This window comes from Pituophis catenifer, unplaced genomic scaffold (genome assembly GCF_029215685.1).
Source record: "Pituophis catenifer annectens isolate HBS135680 unplaced genomic scaffold, rPitCat1.0.hap2 SCAF_1, whole genome shotgun sequence".
NCBI classification, from domain to species: domain Eukaryota; kingdom Metazoa; phylum Chordata; class Lepidosauria; order Squamata; family Colubridae; genus Pituophis; species Pituophis catenifer.
This window is the reverse complement of record NW_027256881.1, coordinates 22,966,900-22,990,273: the sequence shown is the minus strand read 5'-3', so window position 1 is coordinate 22,990,273 and position 23,374 is coordinate 22,966,900. Positions and strand designations below refer to the sequence as shown.

The window sequence follows — 23,374 nt, the reverse complement described above, 5'->3', positions numbered from 1 at the left end:
CTTTTCCACGCCCTTATCGCCTCCTTTCGCTTCTTTCAATCTTCGCTTGCTTGACCGACCTCCCCGCTGGGCTAAGATGGCGGCTGCTGTCAGGGCTATCGGGAGCTTGACGCGCTTCACGGCCGCTGCCAAGTATTGCTCGACCCGGAGCAGCCTCTTAGGTGAGAAAGGTTGGAAGGGAAACTTGCAGGCGCTCGGTTAATGGAGAGGGAATAGGAGGAAGAGCACAGGCGTTCCATTTTGTAGGGTAAGGGAAGGAGGGAGGAAGGAAGGAAGGGGGCGTTTCTAGGTTTACTCATGGTCTAAAGCTGGCACCAGATTACACTCTTCCTTTATGCTTACTTCTCTCCGTTGCATGGGAAGTGGCCAAAGAGATTACTTAGACTACTTCACTCCAGCGTGCCTTTAAATCTCGGTCTTCTAGATCAGCCCTTGGAGCCTGGAGGCAGCCTTGAAATATTTTTCATGCCTCGGGGAAACCTCTGCATATTTAGGCTCAATTATAAGCAGAGTTTACAAAATTATTCTAGTCCAGAGGTCTTCAAACTTGGCAGCTTTAAGACTTGTGGACTTCAACTCCCAGAATTCTCCAGCCAGCTATGCCTTGCAACTCTGTTATTCTTTTAAAGTATGTTCTATTAAGGATACCTTCCTTGGTATTCACCAGAATTACATCTAATTTTAATTTTTTGTTGATTCTTTTACTTAAAAGATGGAACAATCCAAAGCTTAGTCTTAGATCATTAGGTACTACAAGGTTGCAAGCTTAGAATCTGGTCATTTTAAATGCCCTTTCTATAGAGAAGACTCGGCTATCTAAATTCCTCTTGAACACTTACCTGGAGCTTCTAGCAAGGTTGTGCAGATAGTGAGTGAAGCAATGTGATTGAAGGCCCACCCCTTTTCTTCAGGTGTACCTGGAATCCCTTGGAGTTTCCTTCAAGCAGTTGATATGGTCCTTAGCAAAACTGGGTAGATCAAGAGGAGAGAAAAAAACAGTCTCTTTTCCCAGTTTGTTGAAATTTCTCTTCATTGGCTTTGTGTTTGGGAGACAAAGCTGGATGGAGCAAGTATCACAACTCCAGAAAGGCTCAGAAAGACAATAGGCCAGAGGTTGCCAAACTTGGCAACTTTAAGACCTGAGGACTTCAACTTCCAGAATTCCTCAGCCATCAAAGCTCCTAGAGTTGAAGTCCACAAGTCTTAAAGCTGCCAAGTTTGGGGATCCCTGTTCTAGTCGTTTCATGCACTTCGTTCTCTAAATCCAGTTTCTCCTTCCTTGCTGCTCCTCTGTTTCCACCTCCTCTCCCAAGGACCTTTTTGCAAAACTAGAGGGGGGGGGTTTGAGGCCTTTGCAACATCAAGCACCCATCCCCTTAATATTTAGGCTTGTTGACCTCTCCTGAATTCTTGGCACCTGATGCCCAATCCTTCAGCATCACCATAGCTTTTCCTCCCCTCCCCACATCCTTTCCCCTCCACCCTTTATGGGTGGTTCCTGCTTCCCCAGATGCACAGCAGGGTTGCCAGTTGGGCAAGTTTTCCTGCCCATTTGGGCTTGATTTTGGACATTAGTTGCAGGAAATTTTTGGCATTTGTGGGTTGCATTTTTTGAAGCTATTTTGGGCTACTGTCGTTTTAAGATGGTGTACAATTTGGGGATTATATATCAAGCTGTTGTATTTGCAGAATGCAGCCCAGGGACACAGATGATACTGGCTCACTGAGTTGGATCAGTCAGCCTAGTCATCTGCTGCTCCACCACCAGTCCTGCAAATCCAACTTCTCCTTTATCTAACCCCTCCTCCCCTTTCTATCTCCTTTCCCAAGGATCCTTCTGCAGAACTAGAGAGGGGTTCAACCTTGCAGCCTCCCCTAAATATTTGGACTCCTCAACCTCCTGAATTTTTGGCACCCTGATGCTAAATACCACATACATACACTTTTCCCACTACCCTCTTCCCCCCACTTTGTGGGTGTTTCTTTTTGCCACTGCTGTCCGGGCCAGTCCGGCCCCAGATCTCCTGCACCCACTCTGAGATTTATTTCCATAACTGAGGGTGAATCTGAATCTAAGTCTCCTTGTTCCAAGTCTAGCATCTTAAACTCTGTGCAGCTCAGGATGGGGAATAAAAGATGAATCACTTAAGTGGTTAATGCAGAACCTATAAATTTGGGATTCTTTCTAAAGTATTGTAAACCATGAGTCCCATTGCACAAGTACTCATTGTGTTATGATGGCAATTGGACCGGAATTTCCATCACTAAGCAATCATAAAGTACAATGTCACATGATTGAATTGTACACCAACAGCAGTCCTGGATGTCACTGTAATCCCACTGTAATGTGGTTGTGGGAAGAGGTGTGGGTCTCAGGCAAGAAACATGGTGAGGGTACCACAAGCAGACTGCTAATTTCCATGACCATGTGATGGCTGGAACATTGAGGATCAATCATAAGTATCACTCATTCAGTGTTATAAGTTGAACAAATGTTTATAACCTGAGAACTACCTGTAATTCATGCAGATTTTTTATTTAACAGTTTGTAATTAACGAAAATTAACTATCATAACACATCAAAGAGCATTTAAATATGCTTTTTTCAATAAATAGGCAAGATTCTGTTATTCTGGTACAGTCGGTTGTACAATGTATTGTTACTTAATTGGTTTTTAATTTTAATTTGTCTGATAATTTGACTTTAAAATTTGTATTGGTTTTATTGCCGTTAAAAATTGTTTATATTTATTTGTGCTTTTTGATTGAAATGTGGAGGCACATTACAAGTGACTGTTGTTGTCAGTAGGTAAATTCTTGCATTTTCCTCAGAGATAAACTACCACTGAAAAATCAATCCTGTACATTTTGTTACTCCAGAGTATACAATTTATTGTACAATCTACTGAATTTCTTTTAAATATCCATGGAAGAAACATGCCATATAATGATTAGGATATTTTTTTTATCTCGGGATTATATTCTAAACAAAGGTTATGGAAAGAAAAAAGGGAAAAAGACTTGTTACCTAAAGGTATCTAATGCTGTGTCATCGCATTAGATTTCATGGTTGAAATATCACCTACTATATAGTTGTCAGTTCGTTGTCATCGGATGATAATAGATTACAAGGTTATAGTTTAGGAAAGCAATTACTGCCAATGTTCTTCCATGTCTGTATAAATTCAGAGGCTTCTTTTAAACTGATAAAAGGTGGTTGTGCAATGTACATACTTCCTTAATACTATAGTTATAGTAGTATATGCTTGGGCATATATAATTGTCGGTATTGGTTTTAAAAGATATCAAACTACAGGACTCTGCTAGTTTAGAATAAGTAAACTAGCAAACAGACTTAATTTTGTGAAATCATCTCAAAAAACTGGGTAGGAGAGAAATCTTTATGTCCCAGGAATTGTGGACAAAAACCAATCCCAACTTTACAACATGAGCATATTTACGTTGCAGTATACTGAGGATTTCTCCCTAAATAATATTTTGTAAATTAGGGAAATTGTTGAAAACAAAGGAATTGAGAGCACAGTTTCTGGTAAATACATTTATTATTTAACCACATTCTGTGCTACCACAATAAAAATTGACTCTTGACTACTTATATGGAAAAGATATAGATTAAAATATATGTGGTACAAATAAACATGATAAGACTGACAATGGGAAATTTGTATATGTATGTGTGTATATAAACACAAATAATTCCATTTTAAATTGTTTTTATCATATTTTAGTAATAATTTGTGTCTGGAACCCTGCACTTTGATATAGCCCAAGGGCTAATCAATAAAGTAAACTCAAACTCAAATATATACACTCATGCAAGTGTGTCAAATGCATACATTTATATGTGATGGGGGTGAGTTTTCCTGGCTTGATTTCAGTGGGATCTGGCAACGCTGAGTGGACAATGTAGGAAAGCAAGGTATTATGTTGAATTTTAATCTGTGTTCATAGTTAATTTTTTATCTGTTCCATTTTGGGGGGAACAGTTCTCTTTAAGTACATCTTCCTTTTGGATAAATATTGTATGCTTGTCTTGCTGAGCTGACTGTGATAGAGAAGACAAACATAGAGAGACTTGTTAGGAAGATAGTAGTGGGGACAAGCATATGACCCCAGCTCTTCATTGCCTGCATTTCTGGACAAGATGGAATGTAGGTGAAAGGTCCTTTCCTTTCTGTTTGCTCCTATTGAAAAGTAAGCAGGAAGGCAGGGCACCCTTCCAGCTTTTGAGCTGAGATCATGTGATTGACTTACAAAGCATAGCATGTTTCAGTATGGACGTGTAGGTTTTTTAAATCAATCATTGCGTTTTTGTTTAGGACTTGCACATCCCCCCCAGCCCATTTTGAGTACATATTTTCATATCATTTTTGCTCAATGTATCAATAGGTAAAGTAATTAGTCTCTTGTTAGTCACCTATTTCAGAGTTAATATGCTTTGAAAGCCATACTTCAAAAAAATCATAGGTGATAAAATGTTAAAAGTGCTATTTTTTTTTAAAAAAAAGAGGTCATTGTTTTTTGCATTCCAGACAGTTTTTGCATACTCTCTTATTGCTATTTTTTTTAATTTAACCAGATTCCATGGATGTAAGATTTTTCCATGTTTTCAGTTTTGAGTCACACAGAAAGCAAAAAGCCATGCCAGCCAGAATTTGTTCAATATAATATTAAATTATATTGAGCAAAATACCATTCAGTGTTTATGTCCCTGAAGAGCTCAGAACTGCACCAGGAGCTTTTTTGGTAGCACTTAAAAGGTCATTGATCTAAGACGGGATATACTGATTTAACCTGAGATGACAGCACATAATGCATATTGTTCTCCCAAGTAGGATGGATTACAACTCCCATCATCCCTATTCAGCATGGCCATAATAAGTACAGAGGACCCAATTTTTCACTCCCAGGTGCCAAAAGCACATAAAACTCATCATAAGTCTGAGGTCTTAACAACAATATACAGGTAGTCCCCGACTTGCAGCCATTTCTTTAGTGACTGCAGTTACAACAGTACTGACAAAAGTGACTTATGACCATTTTTCACATTTATGACCATTGCTGCATCCTTGTGGTTATGTGATCAAAATGCGGATGCTTGGCAACTGGCTCATATTTGTGATGGTTGCAATGTCCTGGAGTCATGTGATCACCTTTTGTGACTTTCTGACAAGCAAAGTCAATGGGAAAACCAGATTCTTTTTACAACCATGTTACTAACTGAACAACTGCAGTGATTCATTTAACAACTGTGGCAAAAAAAGTCATAAAATGGGAAACCATCTGACCATTAAGCAGCTATGGGCTCCCCTCCCCTTGTTTGATTGTTCCCTAGGCAGCATCTCTTCCCATCATCTCTCCAGATCATTTGTATATATCATTACAAATAATGAAAGAAGGAGGGAGAGAGAGAGAGAGTGCAAAGATTGTAAATAAGGGCATTAGTCTCAAAGTTACTTTTTCATCACTGTCATAGCTGTGAATGGTTGTTATCCAAGGCAGTCAGCAAAGAAGGACTACAGGTAGGCCTTGACTTACAACAGGTCATTTAACAGGTCATGTTCAAAGTTACATAGCCTCCGAAAGGGAGCTTTGTGGCCCTTAAAACACTTCCAGCCATCGTAAAATGTCATGCTACCCCCACCAAATACATGACCTGTTGCAAACTGTTTGCACTTACGACTTGTTGCCAAGCACCCCACAATCATGTCATTGTTTGCAATCTTCTCTGTAAGCTTTCCCAGAAAGTCCATGAGGGAAGCCAGCAGGAAAGATTTCGAGTTGCTGCCATCTGCCAGGAGGACTTCCTTTTATCTCTAGGACAGTGGTTCTCAACCTGTGGGTCGCGACCCCTTTGGGGGTCGAACGACCCTTTCACAGTGGTCGCCTAAGACTATAGGAAAACACATATTTTCAATGGTTTTAGGAATAATTTTATGGTTGGGGGTCACCACAACATGAGGAACTGTATTAGAGGGTCGCGGCATTAGGAAGGTTGAGAACCACTGCTCTAGGAGGTTGGTTGAAAGAGCTGCTTGCCCAGTAGAACTCAATCCCTCCACTGATTGCAGAAATGCAATCTCTTTCTGCAACGCAGCAGAGGTGTTCTCTTCCACACACAGAGGAGAGCTCAGTCCCTCCGCTAGGCTGCAGTAACAGGTCTCTGATCCTGAAGATCCAAGCAGTGTTTCTGGAGCCTGGCACAGGAAGAACGCAGGAAAACTAGTGAACACCATCCTGAGGCCTATAATATTTTTAGCCTTCAGAATGATCATGCTTGCTAGCTTTTTAGTTGGGAAAGCTAACAAATGCAATCATTTTCATAATAATTTGGAAGGTGAGAATGAGGCCTGCTTGCAGAAAAAGGCAAAGGTAAGTGGACCTGTGCATGGTGGAGCAGGGAGAAGGTCTGGGCCCAGTAGGGACTGGGAGATAGGCTGGGCCTCCTGGATGCAGTAGCGCAGGAAGAGGGTCCTGGCCTTCTTGGCATAGTAGAGCAGGGAAAGTCGATCTGTTAAACAACCTGTGCAGTTGCTTAACAACTGCAACTGGGAGAGCTAGTTTGTGGTCATGTACCATTTCAGTGAGATCTTCACTCAGTGAGATTTCTGTCCCAACTGTGGTCATAGGTCAAGGACTATCTGTACAAGTATCTATTTTGCAGGAGGCATTCAATGCTTTTTAAAAAAATATGATGCTTCTTTGGAATGCCCAGATGTTTAAATATTTGCTCATGAGGATTTAAAATAATTTTTTGGCCCTGTGTAACTCCTGAAATCTCTTCCAGATTATGCTTGCCGAAACCTCAGCACTTCCCCTGCTGTTAAATGTAAGTATAAATACTTTCTTGGTGGGGATTGATGGGTATAAGCTGGAATTTTGACTGATGGAATGAAATTACATAGAGGTGACTCTTGGTCAATTTTTTGCACAATGTTTTAATCTGTTCAGAAGTTTTTGTACATGTAACAATTAAAAAATAATGAGAAGGAAACTGTAAAGCAACATGCGGGATTAATAAAGATGTAGACGACACTAGCGTACTGGGAGAAACGGGGGTGTGGGAACTTTCATATTAGAAAGAATTTGTTTTCTATGTAACATGTTTCTTTTTGCCTTATAAATGCTGGAGGCCGAATATTGGGTTCGTTCATAAGGTTACATGCATAGGAAGCACTTGCAAAAACAAGTCTGAAACTTGGAACAGCAACAGTAATTAAGACACATATCAGCTAATCACTTAGCTGTGCTTCCCAGGTGTGTTGGGTGATAACTATTGAAAAGGATGGAAATTATAGCTACACATCTGGAAGGGAATTAGACTGGGGAATATTGCCTCATCATATAGAACAGTGAAAGTTATGAGAATGACTATTATAGGCCCAAAGGGTATCTCATTAAGACCTTTTGTTCATCTCATTATGTTGAAAAACTGCCCTCCTGTCAATGAGAGTTGATATCTTTGTTTCCCACAGGATCTGAAATATTTACTTATTTTTGCTAACTATTAGTGGCATTATATAATTTTGAACGTTTTTTTCCTCCTCTGTTGAATATTAGGGTGTAGAATAATACATGCATCTCATGCCTCTTTTTTATCTTAGCTAGAACCCATGTTAATTATGAGATCAAAGAAGATGTTGCTGTTGTTCGTTTTAACTCCCCTAATTCCAAGGTAAGTTTTTCCAATTGCTTTTCACTTGGTGAAAGTCATTTAGACCTGGCAAAAATACAGATATCTAGAATACAATGAAGAAAGGATGATGAAGGAAGATCTTATACAGAAAATTTGAAAGTGGAGGTTGGGGACTTGGAGAGCTAAACAAGGGGTAGGAACTTTCCAGAAATGGAAAAAAAGAAGGTGCCAGGGTCTAATGTAGTAATGACAATAAGAACCGTTATAAAATAAAGATTAGTTGTAAGGCTTGGGTGTGGTTTCAACCCAGGTCTGTATTGCATAGAGTCCAGTTTCAGCATCAGTTTATTTTATTTATTTATTTTATTAAATTTCTATACCGCTCTTCTCCCGAAGGACTCAGGGCAGTGAACAGCCACGAGATAAAACACATAAAATTTAAAATGAATTAAAAATGAATTAAATAATTTGGCTGAATTTAAAATACCCCATAATTTAAAACAAATTAAAATTTACATTTAAAAATTTACATTTAAAAAGGGGAGAAGATTTAGGCCAGGCCAGCTTGATGGAATAGGAAAGTCTTAAGCGTGCGACGGAAGGTGCGCAGATCCGGGATCCTCCGTATCTCCGCGGGGAGCTCGTTCCAGATCGTAGGTGCCCCCACAGAGAAGGCTCTACCCCTAGGGGCTGCCAGTCGACATTGTTTGGCCAACGGCACCCTGAGGAGCTCCTCTCTATGGGAGCGTACTGGCCGGTGGGAGGCTATTGGTGGTAGCAGGCGGTCCCATAGATAACCACATCCTATTTCTATTTCTATTTCTATTTCTATTTATTGAATTTGTATACCGCCCTACTCCCGAAGGACTCAGGGCGGTGAACAGCCATAAAAATAAAACATGGAAGTACAAAATTTAAAATAGAGATAAAACAAATTAAATAAATTTGGCTGAACCATATTTAAAACCCCAATAATTTAAAACCAAATTTAAAATTCCCATTTAAAAGCGGAGAAGTTTAGGTCAGGCCGGCTTGCTGGAATAGGAACGTCTTAAGCGTGCGACGGAAGGTACGCAGATCCGGAATCCTCCGTATCTCGGGGGGGAGCTCGTTCCAGATAGTAGGTGCCCCCACAGAGAAGGCTCTCCCCCTGGGGGCCGCCAGTCGACATTGTTTGGCCGACGGCACCCGGAGGAGCCCCTCTCTATGGGAGCGTACTGGTCGGTGGGAGGCTATTGGTGGTAGCAGGCGGTCCCGTAGATAACCAGGTCCTAAGCCATGGAGCGCTCTAAAGGTGATAACCAAAACCTTGAAGCGCACTCGGAAGACCACCGGGAGCCAGTGCAGCTCGCGCAGGAGGGGCGTTACATGGGAGCGCCACGTCGCTCCCATCACCACCCGCGCGGCTGCACTCTGCGCCAGTTGGAGCCTCCGAGTGCTCCTCAAGGGGAGCCCCATGTAGAGAGCATTACAGTAGTCCAGATGAGAGGTGACGAGGGCGTGAGTGACTGAGTGTAGAGAGTCCCGATCTAGAAAGGGACGCAACTGGTGGATCAGGCGAACCTGATGAAAAATCCTCCTGGTCACGGCCGTCAAGTGCTCTTCTAAAGACAGCCGTGAATCCAGGAGGACACCCAAGTTGCGAGCCCTCTCCGTGGGGGCCAATGCTTCGCCCCCAATAGTCAGCGATGGCACCAGCTGACTATATTGGGACGTCGGAAACCACAGCCACTCGGTCTTGGATGGGTTGAGTCTGAGCCTGTTTCTCCCCATCCAGATCCGTACGGCCTCCAGGCACCGGGACATCACTTCAAGGGCATCGTTGGGGTGGTCTGGGGTGGAGATGTACAGCTGGGTGTCGTCAGCGTACTGATGGTACTCCACCCCAAAACCACGGATGATCTCACCCAGCGGCTTCACATAAATGTTGAACAAAAGGGGCGAGAGGACCGATTCTTGTGGCACCCCACATATAAGGGGCCTCGGGGTCGACCTCTGCCCCCCTGTCAACACAGACTGCGACCGGTCGGAGAGAAAGGAGGAGAACCACCGTAGTACGGTGCCTCCCACCCCCAACTCTTCCAACCGGTGCAGCATGATACCATGGTCGATGGTATCAAAAGCCGCTGAGAGATCTAATAGGACCAGGATAGAGGAACAGCCTCTGTCCCGAGCCCTCCAGAGATCATCCACCAACGCGACCAATGCCGTTTCCGTGCTGTACCCAGGCCTGAAGCCCGACTGGAACGGATCTAGATACGTCGTTTCATCCAGGTACCGGGGAAACTGTCGTGCCACCACACTCTCAACAACCTTCGCAACAAAGCCATGGAACGCTTTAAAGGTGATAACCAGAACTTTGAAGCGCACTCGGAAGACCACCGGGAGCCAGTGCAGCTCGTGCAGGAGAGGTGTTACATGGGAACTCTACATTGCTCCCATAACCACCCGTGCGGCCGCACTCTGCGCCAGTTGGAGCCTCCGAGTCCACCTCAAGGGGAGCCCCATGTAGAGAGCGTTACAATAGTCCAGATGAGAGGTGACGAGGGCGTGAGTGACTGAGTGTAGAGAGTCCCGATCTAGAAAGGGACGCAACTGGTGGATCAGGCGAACCTGATGAAAAATCCTCCTGGTCACGGCCGTCAAGTGCTCTTCTAAGGACAGCCGTGAATCCAGGAGGACGCCCAAGTTGTGAGACCTTTCCGTGGGGGCCAATGATTCGCCCCCAATAGTCAGCAATGGCACCAGCTGACTATATCGGGATGTTGGAAACCACAGCCACTCAGTCTTGGATGGGTTGAGCGTGAGCCTGTTTCTCCCAATCCAGATCTCTACGGCCTCCAGGCACCGGGACATCACTTCAAGGGCATCGTTGGGATGGTCCAGGGTGGAGATGTACAGCTGGGTGTCGTCAGCGTACTGATGGTACTTCACCCCGAAACCACGGATGATCTCGCCCAGCGGCTTTACATAAATGATGAACAAAAGGGGAGGCTAGTTACTAGCCTCCACAGCAGAACTACATTTTTGTGGGTGGCACGGTGAACTCAGTATATCTGATCTAAATGATCTTTTTTTAATCAGTTCATTCAGCAGCTACAGCTGGTTCAGCTCCAATGGCACAAGCAATAAATGGGAATAAACTCTTGTTAATCTCAATTGTTATTGGTGTTGCCTGAGCTGCACTGGATGCCAATTGGCTTCTGAGTGTAGTTCAACATGCTGGTTGTTATCTATCAACCTCAACATGACACAAGGCCTGGTTACTGGAGGAACCACCTATCTCCTATCTCTTTCAAAACCCATCGCTACCGGTTTGTTCATGGACACTCATGCACAATGCTTCTGCACATGCACAGAAATGTCTGGGCGGAGCCTCCCGCCGCTGCCACCAGTTCGCCCAATTCAGGGCGAACTGGTAGCAGCCCACCACTGCCCTATACCATTTCAGAGAAACGGCTGTCCAATCTCTTCTTAAAAACTTCTGGTGATGATGGAGCACCCATAACCTCGGGGAGTAAAATGGTTCCACTGATTAATTGTTCTCACTGACAGAAAATTTCTCCTTAGTTTTAGGTTGGATCTCTCCTTGATATGTTTCCATCCATTGCTTTTTGTAATGGATGAAACCTATAAAAATGATCTTCCTAAACTAGAAGATTATCACAGAATGATCCTCTAGCATCATTCACAATGATTCAATGGCAGCTGCATTTCACAAAAACAGTTAAGCCAAGTTGGGGAAGAAAATAAGTAACTTCTGAATTATGACAAGAACATGAACTGACATTGTATTCCTCCCAGAAACTGCTACCAGGCATTTTGTACTTTTCAAAGCAGAAAATTTCTCCATCCAAAATTAACCAATTTAGCAAGGTCTCATCAGTTTATCTTATAGGATTGAGAAAGTGTGCCTTTTTTTTTTTTTTTTTTTTACTGCTTCTGCCCTCTGAGCTTAATTTTTGGCAGCTTTTCTTATTGCAATCAAACATTGCAAGCATCCCATGTTAGCTATGACAAAATCATACCATAATAAAATCAGAGATAATGGAGTTCAATTCTTCAAGATTTTGTCCCTGCATTTTAAATGTATGCTAATCATTACTGTTTAAAAGTATCTTGAAAAGCATGGAACATTTGTGTTTAATTGTGCTTAATTGTTAAATATTGTAGCCTCTGTGAGCATTGGCTCTTTTGAGAGATTGCCAGTTTCAGGTGGGAAGAAAGGCAAAGGATGTCTCCATCTAATACTGAACTTTCTGCCGTGGTTTTAATGTACCTATTTCTATGTTATAGGTAAACACATTGTCCAAGGAAATGCAAGCTGAGTTCTTAGATATAATGAAAGAAGTATGGGACAATGATGCTGTCAGAAGTGCAGTCCTTATCTCAGGAAAGCCTGGTTGTTTTATTGCAGGGGCAGACATCAAGTAAGTTCTATGGAGGGGAATCCCTGCTAGATAACTGGAGATATTGTTCTTTTGTTTTAAAAATAATGATACATAAGTGGTCACCCCTATTGGCCTCTTACTATATTTAAGTTATTTTAACATTCGTAATATATGTACCTTTTACATATTTTGCCTGAGAGATTATACCACAAAGATTTACTGCTTCTTTCCCAAGCATGCTGTACCACAAAATAGAAATCAGTTTGCTTTGCAATTTATCTACAAACATCAGAGGACAAGAAGACAGTGCGCTTAAAATCCTCTGCCCCCTGCTGGAAAGAAATTGGAATAACAGAGGTAGCAAATCATTAGGATGGCTCCTTCCCAGTTGTAGATGGTTGGTGACTTCTAAATTCAGTGAAAGAAGATGAAAGCATTAACATGTGTTTTATTGTAAAACAAAATTCCTGTCCTTTTGTAAAAGTGTATAAAACTCAGAAATTCAGGGATGTATTTTTCTGGAGAAACACTTTTCCCTCCCAAAACGTACCAATCCAGCCATTTTAGGGATTGAGAAGTAAAGTTTCCAATATAAAAAATGTGAAATTACCAAATCAGTAATTTGATAGTAGCCAAATGGACACTTTCCAGAAGAAAGTCAAGATAGTAGGCAACTGTTTTCTTGCTTAGTAGAGAAACATTTTCTTTTCCAAAGTAAATACTAGCACCCAGCAAAAATGAAATGAAGCTCCTTAGAGAATTAGATGAAGTTGAGAAAGATTTTAGCTCACATTAGCTTAAAACAGTATTCACAAAGAAAACATAAGGCAACTTTGGGTCACTTGAGAAAAAAACCCTTCAAATTGCTTTTTCATAGATATGAAGTAAATATCATTCTCTTCACTAGCCACCATTCATCTGGCTTTCTCTTGCTTGTTTGGTTTCACACTGTAGCATGATTGAGGCTTGTGGGTCCAGCCAAGAAATAACTGAACTATCTCAGGAAGGACAGAAGATGCTGCACAGCCTTGAAAAGTCACCCAAACCCATTGTTGCTGCAATCAGTGGTTCCTGCTTTGGAGGAGGACTAGAGGTATGAGGAAAGGCTTCCATAAGAGAAGTCAAAAAGGACCTAAATACAATAAAAACAGATTAATAAACATTCCAGCTAGCTAATTCTGTGAAACATTTGACTAGAAAAATCTATGGAGCAACCTCAAGAAGAGTTATTAACAATAATTCTCTCTCTCCCTCTCGCAGTGCCTGGAGGCTGTTAGGGGTTGGATGGGAAGCAATGGGTTGAAACTAAACCCTGGCAAGACCAAGTGGCTCTGGGTTTGGGGTTTGTTGGCTCAGGGAGAATTGCCATCTTTGGTCTTGGATGGGGTAGCACTATCCCAAACAGACCCTGTGTGTAATCTGGGGGCTCTCCTGGACTCACGACTCCTGCTCAAAGAGCAGGTGACAATCACGGCCAGAAGGGCCTTCGTGCAACTGCGAATTGTGCACCAGTTACGCCCTTTCCTGGACCGGCAATCCCTCAATGAGTAGCACAGTAGTACAATGAGTAGTACAATGAGTAGCACAGTCACTCATGCCTTAGTTACTTCCCGTCTTGACTATTGCAGCATGCTCTACATGGGGCTGCTCTTGAAGAACATCCGGAAGCTCCAGTTGGAGCAAAATGCAGCGGCCCACACGATTTTGTGCAGACCCCAGTGTACACATATATCACCTCTCCTGCGAGAGCTGCATTGGCTGCTGATTTGCTTCTGGGTGCAATTCAAGGGGCTGGTTGTCACCTTTAAAGCCCTTCATGGCTTGGGACCAAGTTATCTGAGGGACCGTCTCCTGCTGGTCACATCTACTTGACCTATTAGAGCGGGGAGGCAGGGAATGCTGTGGGTCCCATCCCCGAAGGAGATACACCTGGTGGGACCGAGAAGAAGGGCCTTCTCTGTGGTGGCTCCCTCTCTCTGGAACATCATTCCCCCAGAGATTAGAACGGCCCCCACTATAACACTCTTCCAGAAGGCGCTGAAGACCTAGTTCTGCCAGCAGGCCTGGGGAACCCAGAGCGGAATGGAGCCCACTAAATGGCTCATGTGATCAGCTGTCGCTGGGGCGGGAGGTGTGGGTCATTTATTTGATTTTCTTTGAGTTTTAGTTTTTTAAATGTGGTTTTTTATATTCCACCTTGAGTCGCCATGGGCAAATAGGCAGCTATATAAATCTAATAAGAAAGAAAAGAAAAGAAAAGAAAAGAAAGAAAGAAAGAAAGAAAGAAAGAAAGAAAGAAAGAAAGAAAGAAAGAAAGAAAGGATTGTTTCAGAAAATGAGGATTCCAGCATAAACAGAAGTAGATTGGTCTAGTGGTTAAGGCATCAAGCTAGAAATCAGGTAAATGTGAGTTCTAGACATGAAAAAAACTGTCTGAGTGATTTTGAGCCAATCATTCTCTCTCAGCCCAACCCACCTCATAGAGTTATTATTGTGAGGAAAATAAATAATAGAGAATAAAGTTCATATAAAACAATTGTTGGACCCTGGAGTGTGTTTAGGGGAAAATGAGTTGTAATTGTGCTTTCTGACTCTTCAGGTTGCCATCGCTTGCCAATACAGAATAGCCACTAAGGATAAAAAGACAGTCCTGGGGACTCCTGAGATGTTGCTGGGATTGCTTCCAGGGGCAGGAGGCACACAGAGATTGCCAAAAATGGTGAGATTATCTCTTTGATAAAGACCCAGTTTTCTTTCCTGTGCCCCCTTTTTGGATATGTGAAATCCCTATTTCTGTATTTCAGGTAGGAATTCCTGCTGCCTTTGACATGATGTTGACTGGAAGAAATATTCGTGCTGACAGAGCAAAAAAAATGGGACTAGTAGACCAGCTGGTGGATCCACTAGGTTAGATTGTGATCTTTCCACCCACAGTTTTTGCCTCAAATTCACCTTGCAGAACAGAATATTATGAGAAGGGGCTATTATTGAAATGAAGGGAGGGAACGCTGGGACTAGGATTAAAAGAATGGAGGCAAGTTATAAATTTATAGGATGTTCTACAATGTGAGAACAAGGAAGCTTATTGAGCCAAGGGGAAAATGAAGGAAGAGTGGGCCAATTGAACTCTTTGCTTGAAGTAATTATTTTGTTTATTTAAAACATTTATACAGATTCCCATCTTCTAACCAACTCTGGGCAGCTCCCAGTCAAAAGCCAATTATTCCATCAGTGACAATTCATCTCTGCCTATGGGCTTACAATGTAATAGAAATCAGTGGTGCAACATATGGATTTTGGAGGAGGGATAAGAGTGGGAGCTTCAATGGTTGTGGGTGCTCCAACACTGGAAGTTTTTAAGAAGAGGTTGGGCAACCATTTGTCTGAAGTGGTATAGGGTTTCCTGCCTGATCAGGGGATTGGATTAGAAGACCTCCAAGATCTCTTCCAACTCTGTTATTCTGTTAACAAGATTCTTGTGATACTGGAGGTTGTTCTTTCTGTTATCAAGATCGGCAGGCTATTAATCTTGTTGCATTTGCAGGTCCAGGTATCAAGAGCCCTGAGGAACGGACCATGGAATATCTGGAAGAGGTGGCCATTACATTTGCCCAAGGATTAGCCAACAAAACAATTACTCGAAAGGTTGACAAAGGGCTGATTCAGAGTGAGTGGGCACAACACTACCAGCTAAAGTAGTTTTGTTTTGATTCTTGGAAAAAGATGCCCTGGCTTTGTTCTTCTTGAAATCTTGGGGTTCCTTTGGCCCACAGGCCAAATTAGCCCAGAGTAGTTTGTCACTGAACTGCTTTGTCTTACAGAAGTGACGGATTATGCCTTGACAATTCCCTTTATAAGGCAACAAGTATACAAAACAGTAGAAAAAAAAGTGCAGAAGCAAACCAAAGGACTTTATCCTGCACCCTTGAGCATCATTGAGGTAATTCAGGTTTCTTCAGTGGCTTTTGGGGTTCCACCCAGGCTTGCAAAGTTAGGTAGCGTGTGTTTATGTACATACGTAGATTCTGCTCGTTTGTTTTCAGCTTTGAATGTTATCGACTTTAGAATAAGATTTGTGGCATATTTGATCTTGTTTTTGGGGCAGGGACTGGCCAGGATGACTTGGAACCCGACTTTGGTTCAAGGAAGCTATTTATAAATACATCAGTTACCTGAAAGCCAAACACTTTGCAGTTTCTGTGTCATAGTTCTTCAGTATTTAACAAGCTTTCTACCATAGGATAGGTCAGGAGACCTCTACCTGGAGGAGCAAAAGATTTTCATTTTAGAAGGGCTGGCTAAACGTTTTTTAGCTTTTGCAGAACATTCATGCTATTTTGGCATCTCTGAAATTGTCCCTCACAATTGTTTCACTTAATTCCATAAACATTAGTAAGTATAAACTGAAAGACCATATTGGTGTACTCACTGACTGAATTTGTAAAACTGCTCTTTGATGGAAAGTGATACTTCAAAGAATGCAGCTTATGTTTCTCTCGGAGTCAGTGGCTCTACAAGAAGAGTCCTTTTGAAGTGGCTTATCTGTTACCTAGGAATGTAGTTTTTGCAAAAAGATAAAAGATCTTTTTATTTTAATGGGTATTTAAAACATTGTTTTAGACTTTGAATTCTATTTGCTGCTTGCTTTACTTTGTTTAATATTCTTCATTTTTTTTTCTCCTTCCTAGTTTTACTGGGTACTATTTGTTGCTATTTATTATATTTATGCATTTAATTGATCTGAATACATTATTCATTAAATTCTTATGCTGCCCATTTCACTAATACGGTGGCTTTAGGTGGCTTACAAATTAATTAAAAATTAAAATGTGCTAAAAAGCAATTAAAAGAATTGAATGGAGAAGTTAAAGGTTAAAAATGGAGATGATGGGCGACTTGGGGAGTGAGTCATGTTCTCTAACCTGTCAGCTATCCCCCAACATAGCAGGCCCTGTTGAGACCCCAGTCCAAGCAGCAAAGCCACATTTTTAGGTTTCTTCCAGAAGGTCAGGAGTGTGGAGGTAGACCTCACCTCCAAAAGGAAAATATACCAGAATGTGGGCTCTTGTCCAGGACCCTGCTAGCCAAAATTCTTTAGCCAATGGAATCCAAAGTGGATTTTTTCCACTGGAACAATTGGGGTGGGTTAGTTCCATGAGGTGAGACAGTTCCTCAAATACCCTTTACCCATGCCATAAAGGGCTTTAAAGGTGACAACCATCACCTTGAATTGGGCCCAGAAGCAAAACAGCAGCGAATGCAGCTCACGCAACAGTTGTGTCACATGTTTCACCTGAGGGTCCCCCAGAATTGTCTACACCATCACGCTCTGTACCTGTTTTCAGCTTCTGAATATTCTTCAAGCACGCATTGCAGTGATCCAAATGACCAGGTCAGGAGTGACCTGTGTGCAGGGCCTCACAATCCAGGAAAGGGCGCAACTGGAACACCACATGAAATTATGTAAAAGTTCTCCTAGGCATGACTGTCACCTGCCATACATCGAATTTGGGAGGTTGTTTTGTTCCGTATTTATTGACGAAGCAATTTGGGGACAAAGTATAGGGAGGGAAAAAAAACTTTAACATCTCAGTAGCAAGAGGGAGTTTTGGAATTTTCTGATCAAACGGAATACTGTTGGGTGGAATGCAATGTTGGAAAGTCTGTTTCTTCACCTTCGGTTTTCCTGCATGTCTTCAAAATCTGCCTTGGAAAGTTGGGAAGTCTCAGGTGAAGATTTTAAGGATGCATGGAGGTTACAAGGGAAAGGAAGAATTGTTCTATCTTGTTCCATAACTGAAAAACCTAGTGCAAACATGATTGAATCCCTCCCAATTTTGATTTTTGTTACTTATTTTAAGTTACAGCAGGCTATATATGTTGGATTACAATTCCCATTATTCTCAATATATAGTACTTTATCTTTGGAGGCACAAAGTTGCAAAAGCTAGGTTGCAGGTTTGGGATCCTCTCTGAAAGCTCTATTGCAAAATAAAACCTGGACACATTGTTTCACTGAGATGTTACTGGTTTCGGAAACATGAGATTTCTTTGCATTCTCCAAAGTTTCTACTTTCTGTGCTAGAATCTTTTCTGCCAAGGTGGTAAAAAAAAAAAACTCAGTTGCAAGATCTGGGGAGAGCCAGAAGGATAGGCAACACATCCTCCAACACTTGAAAAGTGAAATGGCTTTTGTTGTGTCCTTTTTCTCTTAACTGTTTTTAATACTGTATTTAATGTTTTATCTGTTATTGTCAACAATATGGGCTAAACATACTTTAACATTTTTTTGGGTTGGTTTAGGTAGTGAAGACTGGCCTAGAAAAAGGCAATGAAGCTGGCTACCTTCTGGAATCCCAGGTAAAGAATCTTTGATCCACTTCTAAAAAGTTTCACATGATTCTTAAAAGATGATTGGCTTAAATAGGTGACAGGCTGGTAGTGACTTTTGCCTTGATCTCGTTTCATGTCTTAGTACTAGTAGAACTAGATAAACAGTTGGTACATCTTCCAAAATTTGATCAGGACTTGCCACTTTTGTTATAATTATCTTCTTATCATTACCTGGATATTCTCTGCAGCTTCTCATGCCTCTAGTTTATAACTAGAGGCTTCTGATCGTTCAGCTTGGAGGCTAAAGATGCAGCATGGCCTTCTCCAATTCGAAGAGACACTTGTTCGGCAGGCTGAGGCAAAGAGGCATCTCGGAACCAGCAAAATCTAGGGGCTGGGCAGGGGACAGAATGTATCTGCCCTCAGTGTGGAAGGGATTGCCACTCTCGAATTGGCCTTTTTAGTCACACCAGATGCTGTTTTAGGACCTCTTTCCAGAGCACGATATCATAGTCTTTTGAGACTGAAGGATGCCAATGCCAAGTTTATAACTACTCAGTCAAGACATCTCAAAAGCCCTTAATTTCCCACTTCCTCAGCATTCTTTATGCTAAGAAAGAAAAAGATACTATCAGATAATAAAAAATAGATAGCATTGGGGATGTATGAGAATCTTTCTTATTGGAGCAGTAGCATTCTCAATATATTTTTCAGAGGTAACTTGTCAGCAGCTCTCTAAAGTCTTTATCTTGCAGCCTTAGCAATATCCTTCTTGAGTTTTCAGTGCAGTTTTTTGCAGGTTTTCTCCAGTAGTCAGGTACATTGAGTGATCAGTTGCTCTCTCGGATTAGCCATAATTTCCAATTTTCCATCTTTATTTCAAAAAAGAAGCTAGTCTTCAGCCCTACAAGCCAGAATGAAATAGAATGTGTGATCCAATCTTTTATTTTGTAAGAAAAATCTCTTTTTAGTAGCTCACTGAACAAAATCCTATCAATAACGTAAGTAATGCCAAGATAAGGGAGTACTTTAAAAAACTTTGATGCAAAGTGTCTGCTGTCTTATTAAAAAAAATTACAATTCAGGTTTTTTTGGGTGCAACACTGTATGTTCCACTAGTTCAGTTGCTTTCAAACCATCACCAGCTATTGTGATGTCCCAGTTTTTGTAACCATAAACTATGATCCTATGATAAGCTTTTATCTGGAAACTTGCTAAAAGTGCTTATATTATTGATTAAAGATGCATGTATTGCTGCATTATTGTTCTTTACATGGATTTAACACCAAAAGTTAAACACTATGATCACCAGTTAGAAGAAGTGTAATTCCTAAACTAAGCCAGATGAAAAATCAGCAAGTTTAGAGGGAAATGCCATGCACTACAGCAGTTTTCTTCACCACTGACCCTTTTAAATACCTTTTGTGGCCCTAGACCAAGGCTTTGGAGCACCAAGACTTAATTCACGATTTAAATCATAACATTTTTTCAAGCCTTCGTGGACCCCCTGTGACAACATCGTGGACCCTACTAATGTTAATTTGTATCTGGTCTTCTGATGTGCTTGTTTACTCTTCGTTGTTACTTCGGGATAGTATTATGATTCTATGGCAGTTCCTCTGAATGTTTCTTTTTCATTTTCTCTCCACTTCTTCCATCCCCACCTCTTGCAGAAATTTGGGGAACTTGGGATGACTCCTGAATGCAAGGCTTTAATGGGGCTCTACCATGGTCAGGTGCAGTGCAAGAAGAACAAGTTTGGGGAGCCCAAGCAACCAGTCAAGTAAGTTCAACTATTTGAACAGCCTTCAGGTGTGCTGGCTAGAACAATTCTGTTTGTTTGAATGTAAAAGATTAGATGGTTTTCATTAATAACATGCAGGCCAGTTCAAAGGGCAGGAATGTCACTTAGCCAATTCAATCTAGTTTGAGAGGACTGGCTCTGAAATTGTTGAATGCATTCTAGCTAAGCCAAAACCTCCCATTTTTCCTGCTTGTCCTGGTAAGGCGGAAAGTTAGTTGTCCTGCTTTGCTTCAGATCGGGCTTTGCATGCATAGGCAAAGTCAGATTCCTGGCAGAACTATGCGCAGAGCTTTCTATACAGTCAGCTTATCTACTGCAAAGCAGGGAAAATGGAAGTTTATATCCTAACTGCATTGAAAATGTCGACATTCAGGCAACTAATAAAGATCTTAATTTCTGTTGATTCTTTTTTAATGTAACTTGAAATTTATTATTGCAGTTTATAGATAAACATTTCTCCCAAATATTTATATAAATATACACTTGTTAAATTCAGTAGGATTCTGGGCTCCAAAAATTACATTGGCCTAGCTTGAAGCAGAAGTGACCAGTGAGCTAAGGCGGGCATTTAATGCTTTTTAACTACTGTATTTTTCGGAGTATAAGACGCACCTTTTTCCCCAAAAATGAGGGTGAGAATCTGGGTGCGTCTTATACTCCGAACGTAGCCCCACCCAGCTTCTCAAACAGAGGTTTCAGAGGCTGAAAAAAGCATCAGAAACGAAGCTTCAGAAAAGAAGCCCCCAAACAGAACTTCAGAGGCTTTTTTTTCTGAAGCTGTTTCGGAGGCTTTCAGAGGCAGGAAAAAAAGTTTTTTCTGAAATGGAATTTCAGAAGTTTCAGAGGCAGAAAAAAAAGCAAGGCACAGAGCTCACAACCCAGGAACCTGTTGCTAAAATTCACCTCTGGGAACAGCTGATTGGGGGTATTCTGGAAGGCTGATCCACCTTCAAATCAGCTTTTTTCTTATTTTCCTCCCCAAAAACTAAGGTGCCTCTTATACTCCGAAAAATATGGCAGTAAATTATTCAGCATCATTTTAATTATTTGATTACTTTTCCAGCATTATTAAAAAGGAGGAATTTTAAATGTGAATTATTTATACTGTAAATTATACTGAATTTGTTCTTTTTTTTAATGAACTTTTTTTTATTCCCTTTCTGTGCAGGAATCTTGCTATTTTGGGAGCAGGTTTGATGGGTGCAGGAATTGCTCAGGTTTCTGTGGAAAAGGGTCTTAAGATCATAATGAAGGACACCACTCTGGATGGCTTGAGCAGGGGACAGCAGCAGGTCTATAAAGGGTATGTTCACTTCGGATCTAACATCTGGTGTATTTGCAGTCTGGAGAGTTTGGACTCCTGCAGTAATGTCAGCCCTGAATTGTCAGTATTTGTCATTTTTGAAGCAGTAATACAGCAAAAAAAAAATTTATCTTTTTGCTCTTCAATGTCATAAATGTCATAAATGTAGGCTGAAGAAACTTATCAGAATAGCAAGTATGACTCCAACAATGTCCTTTCCTTCCAGCATTTCTTATGTTGGAATACAGTATCTTTGTGCCTAACTCTTTCCCAATAAAAGAAGGACTGTTCCAATATCTCAGAGGCTGCCACAAAGAAGGAGGAGTCAGGCTATTCTCCAAAGTACCTGAGGGCGGGACAAGAAGCAATGGGTGGAAACTAATCAAGGAGAGAAGCAACCTAGAACTAAGGAGAAACTTCCTTACAGTTAGAACAATTAATCAGTGGAACAACTTGCCTCCAGAAGTTGTGAATGCTCCAACACTGGAAGTTTTTAAGAAGAGATTGGACAGCTATTTGTATGAAATAGAATAGGGTTTCCTGTCTAAGCAGGGGGTTGGACTAGAAGATCTCCAAGGTCCAACTTTCAATTCTGTTGTTCTAATTCTAATTCAATAATCTTACTTCTGCAAGCTGCCCAGAGTCACTGCAACTAATTTGGGCATTCATATAAATTTTCTAAATAAATAAAACAAAATAATGAAGCTTTAAAAGCTGCTGGCATTGCTGAAAAGCTATTATACTTTCTCAGTTACTTAAAGAATCATCTCTTTTTCTAGATTTGTTTAGGCTTGGAGAGATCTACTCTGGTAATAAATTATCAGTTGACAGAAAAATTTGAAAACAATGACACATTCTTGTCATAAGCTGCAGTGGTCATCTTACAGGTTTTTTTTAAAAAAATCAGTGTAGTATCTCTCCCAAAGTCCATTTTACTTAAGTATATTTATTTTGACAAGTATCTTATTATTATTATTATTATTATTATTCCTCTCCCTTTTAGGAAGGTATCCAAAATCAGTATTCGCATTTGGCAAACTGTTTGGAAACAATACTATTTATAAATGCACTATTAGCCCTCAAAGTCTGTGTTGTTTAGTTTTGCTTTTTTGCTTTGTTGTCTGTTGATCAGTATATGTATTTCCAGGTTGGCTGTGAAAAATTTACAGTAAAGGAATAGATTTCAGAATTAAAACAAAAAAACTAAAACAATATTTTAGAAGTGCTTAAAAATAATAAAACCTAAAGTTAAAAAGACATCTGCTTCTAAAATAATAGTTGCTTTTACTTAGCGCTTGAAAGATCCTTCAAAGCTTAAGACAAGCTTTCTTCAGTATATATAAAAAAAGGATGAATATGAACAACTTCTTCACAACTATACTGTACCCAATAGCTTATTTTCAATACTTCCACTGTCCCCACCCTAATAATTTTCTCAGCTTGAATGATAAAGTGAAAAAGAAGAGTTTGACGTCATTTGAGAGGGATATGCTCCTAAGTGACCTCACGGGACAGCTGGATTACAAGGATTTTAACAAAACTGACATGATCATTGAAGCTGTCTTTGAAGACCTCAACATCAAACACAAAGTGCTGAAGGAGGTGGAAGCAGTAAGTAGGAGTTCAAGGCCAAAAGGCCTGATGGGTCTGTGATATGCATTTGAATATATTTGGGGGCATCTCCCACCTTCCTAATTTCCCATATACAGTTGTGCTCATAAGTTTACATACCCTGGCAGAATTTATGATTTCTTGGCCATTTTTCAGAGAATATAATGATAACACGAAAACCTTTCACTCATAGTTAATGTTTGGCTGAAGTCATTTATTATCAATCAACTGTGTTTACTCTTTTTCAATCATAATGACAACAGAAACTACCTAGA

The 23,374-nt window shown here is 41.0% G+C and overlaps 1 protein-coding gene across 1 annotated transcript in view; it reads left to right on the top strand.

Annotated features, from left to right (window-relative positions):
- The first annotated feature begins 41 nt into the window (after positions 1-41).
- Positions 42-23,374, top strand: part of HADHA (hydroxyacyl-CoA dehydrogenase trifunctional multienzyme complex subunit alpha) — a 35,870-nt gene continuing 12,537 nt past the window's right edge. Inside the window, exons 1-13 of the mRNA XM_070932177.1 lie at positions 42-161; positions 6,809-6,850; positions 7,626-7,696; positions 11,954-12,087; positions 13,003-13,141; positions 14,648-14,767; positions 14,853-14,955; positions 15,593-15,715; positions 15,870-15,988; positions 18,352-18,408; positions 20,055-20,164; positions 21,354-21,488; positions 22,928-23,099. Coding sequence (XP_070788278.1) covers positions 77-161; positions 6,809-6,850; positions 7,626-7,696; positions 11,954-12,087; positions 13,003-13,141; positions 14,648-14,767; positions 14,853-14,955; positions 15,593-15,715; positions 15,870-15,988; positions 18,352-18,408; positions 20,055-20,164; positions 21,354-21,488; positions 22,928-23,099 — 1,410 coding nt within the window. The 5' untranslated portion in view covers positions 42-76. The remainder of the gene's footprint in view (positions 162-6,808; positions 6,851-7,625; positions 7,697-11,953; positions 12,088-13,002; positions 13,142-14,647; positions 14,768-14,852; positions 14,956-15,592; positions 15,716-15,869; positions 15,989-18,351; positions 18,409-20,054; positions 20,165-21,353; positions 21,489-22,927; positions 23,100-23,374) is intronic.